At 39.8% G+C, this 3808-nt stretch overlaps 1 protein-coding gene across 1 annotated transcript; it reads left to right on the forward strand.

Moving 5' to 3' along the window:
• The first annotated feature begins 817 nt into the window (after positions 1-817).
• Positions 818-1711, forward strand: LOC127664435 (vomeronasal type-1 receptor 3-like). The gene has a single exon (XM_052156413.1). It carries the CDS (start codon positions 818-820, stop codon positions 1709-1711), a length of 894 nt encoding a protein of 297 aa, XP_052012373.1.
• The last annotated feature ends 2097 nt before the right edge of the window (positions 1712-3808 follow it).

Genomic DNA, 3808 nt, shown 5'->3' on the forward strand with positions numbered 1-3808 from the left:
TTATGAGTTCAATTCCTATTTCCCATATGGTGGGTCAGAACCATCTATAATGGGAATCAGATGTCCTCTGTTATTCAGACATATGCAGGAAGACAGAACATTCATATACATAAATAATTAAATCTTAAAAAGAAATAGAAATTGAAGTTATAAAGTTTGAAGCCAAAGGCAAGTCAAGAATTTATTATACTAATCAAGATGCAAGTAGGAAAGAAATATCCAACAAAAGAGGAGGTGGTGTAAAAGTTGCTAACTCTGACAGATGTTACAGGTGTTGAGCAGCAGGAATTCCAGTGTCTTTATGTGATATGGGGAAGGCAGACAGGTTTAGCATGAGCCTCAGCCTTTGGGAATTGGGTGAGGAAATATGATGAAATAGAATGAGAAACAAAGGAAGAAATTTTAGTTGGGGAAAGTTGGAGTTCAATTCAACAAAGCTGACAGTTAACAAGGACAATGCATGAATACACACACACACACACACACACACACACTCACACACACCACAGATACATTTGAACAAGACAGTTTTGAGAGTGTAGAACTTAAAAAATAAAACCCTTCTTTAAAACTTTAGATTTAATTAGAAGTTACCAAATTTACCTGCAAGACAACAGACAATATCCCAGTGTCCAGGGGGAAAGGAGGAATTCCAGGGACCTCACTTGTAACCTTACATGTGTCCACCACTGCCTCTTGCATGCTAGAAAATGCTATTATGAAAAATGTGTTTTTCAGATCCACTCTGGCATTACTAATACTTTCATGTAAGAGTATTTACATCCTGGAAACAAGGTTCTCTACCTAGGAATTAAAAATGGCTTTAACATTTATTAAGGAAACAATTTTACTCTTCATGACTATGATTGGCATTCTGGGGAACATGTTAGTTTCTGTGAATTATATGTTCAGTTGGTGGGGAAGCCCTGAGAAGAAAGCTGTACACCTTATTCTCACTCACTTGGCTTTTACAAACATCATACTTCTGCTTACAAAAGGATTGCGAAAGACAATAGGAGTTTATAGTTGGAAAAACTTCCTAGATGACAAAGGCTGTAAGATCATTGTTTACCTGGAAAGGATGGCTAGGGGCCTCTCCATCTGCACCAGCAGTCTCCTCACTGTGGTCCAGGCCATCATCATCAGTCCCAGAGCATCTGGGTGGAGGAGGCTCAGGCCAAAGTCTGCATGGCACATCCTTCCATTCTTCTCATTCTTTTGGATACTCAATGCTTTGATAAGTGTGAACATAATCCATTCCATCACAAGTATAGGTCTGAATATGTCACAGCTTAAGAATGGCTACAACTATTGTTATTTTATGCTAGACAGCCAGAAAGGAAAATTGATTGTTCTTCCTTTCATGGTCCTGAGAGATGCAGTGTTTCAGGGTGCCATGGGAAGGGCCAGTGGCTACATGGTATTTCTTCTCCACAAGCACCACCAGCATGTCCTCTACCTTCAGAGCTCCAAGATTCTCTACAGAACTCCCCCTGAGCTGAGAGCTGCCCAGAGTGTTCTCCTTCTGATGCTCTGTTTTGTTTTCTTCTACTGGACTGATTGTGCTCTTTCTCTGTTATTAAGTCTGTTGTTAAGAGACAGTTTTTTGATGATAAATATTCAAGAGTTTCTGACCCTTGGTTATGCAACATTTAGCCCCCTTGTGCTGATTCACAGGGATGGATTTATACCTGAATGTTGGCATGCTTAGTGAGAGAAACTAAGAAAATGCCTCATTTATCTGTTTAATAAATGTGAAAGAACTCTCAGTTCAGCAATATTGTGGGTAAGACAAAATATCAAACAACAGTGTAAGCATGTGGTTATTCTCAAACAATCTTCCTGGTGACTCAAGCTTTGCATTGAATGTAATATTGGCAAATTGTAATAATATAGAGATTTCATTCTCCATATTTTAAACCCTTTATATTTAAATTTCCTTTGTTTGTGTTCATTTGTTTGTATGAACAATTTGCAAACATGTATGTCTGTGTAGTACATTCATAGCTGGAGCCTGCATCTACTGGAAGAGATTATCAAATGCCCTGTGACTGACTGGCATTAAACACATGGCTCTGAGAAACAATATGATAGTTAGAAATTGAGCCTGTGTCCTCTGGAAGAACAGCTATCATGTTTAATTGCTGAGTTATCTCTCTAGCACTGAGAAATAGCTTTAATTCATATTTCTAAAGCTGGTTTTACTACAACCATGATTGGAAGCATGCAGGTGAATTTGGTAAATCTTATCAAAATTGACAATGATTAAATCATACTTATTCAATCCTTATCTTGAACCTGACCCTATGCTTGCTAAATATTAGTACCATGTGGCTATTTTAGGTTACTTCAGTATGTCTGTAATTATCAATTCCCAGAAAAGATTTTACAGAACTATGAAAAAATTACATGAAGTGTGCATTTTTTGTGTCAGGAAGAGTTCGTGAACCCCAAAAGACCACCAAGGAGTCATTTTCAATGTTCTGATGTAATCACATTAGGGTTTCTTTATTAAAAACTCGAGTTTGGTCTTACTCACCCTTGATCTACAGGAAGGTTTGGTGAAGCAGTCCCAAACTCTCATCAAGACAAGGTTTTATAGAAAATGGAAGCATCTAATTGAATGATTATTGTAAGTGGACAGGTGGGTGCTCTGAAGCAAAAGCATATACAGTCACATGTGATCTGAAAGTACATCTGAAACAATCAGACTAATTTTTGATTAACAGTTGTTAGGTGCCAGGAGTCATTCTCACATAACTCTCAAAACCCCCTCCTTTCAGCTGTTCCTAACCTGCTTTCTCTAGGCTGCTTTTAGAAGGAAATGTACTAGTTTAAAAATTAGCCAAGTAAGCTAGATGGTCAGTACATGCAGAGCTGACCTGAGTGGGCTAGAACAAACAAAGCTCACCTGTGGTTAGGTTTACCATAGCAACTCCTTTCCACTCACCTCCTCATGATAAAATTATGATGCCAAGTTCCTAATGCATTTGCCAGCTTTTCCCTGAGATTCTGAGAGACAATTCTGAGAAACTGTTCCTGAGAAATGATGCTAGCCCCCTGAGATTGTTCCCCAAATACAATGACTTTCCCCCTTTGCCCCTCCTTACATCTTGCTTGCTACCCTTTAAATTGCCTTGTGTAAAAACTAAAATTTGACAGCTTGATCAGAATACTGTGTTGCTGTCTGTCTCTCGTGTCTCTTGTTTCTTGCCTTTCCCTAGGTGGTCCAGGGACCCTGTTGACTGTCCTGCAGGTTAGGACACTCTATTGCACAACAGTGGGTGTCCCCCACCCCGTGGAGCCATCAAAGGGGAAGGATGCCATAGGAATCAAGAAGGAAGGGCCCTTCGTGTGCAGCTCCAGGAGGGCGGATTAGGTCAAGGCACGGTTGACCCGCTGGTGCTCGGCCAGGGGAAAATCTCTCCACAGCAACAATGTCTCAGAAGGTGAGACCCCATGGGACAAGAATTTATTCAGCCTGTTTTAAGGCTCAAGGAATCTCTCAAGATGCGAGGGGCTGGGTAAAGAAAAAAGAGATCTTAGGTACTTCTTTGAGAAATACTTAGGGTCTTAAGTATTATGTCAGACAAATTTGTCCCTGGTTCCCAGAGGAAGGAACTATAGATAAGAAAACTTGGGCTAGAGTAGGTGATTGTTTTAGAGATTACTATGCAACTTTTGGTCCGGAGAAAATTCCAGTTACTGCCTTTAACGACTGGTCTCTGATTAATGACATTATTCAGAATTGCTCCAGCTTCTAGGATGTAGTTTCTGAGGGAGAGCATTCTCTGAAAAAGCACTCATC

Source organism: Apodemus sylvaticus, chromosome 14, assembly GCF_947179515.1.
Source record: "Apodemus sylvaticus chromosome 14, mApoSyl1.1, whole genome shotgun sequence".
Taxonomy (NCBI): domain Eukaryota; kingdom Metazoa; phylum Chordata; class Mammalia; order Rodentia; family Muridae; genus Apodemus; species Apodemus sylvaticus.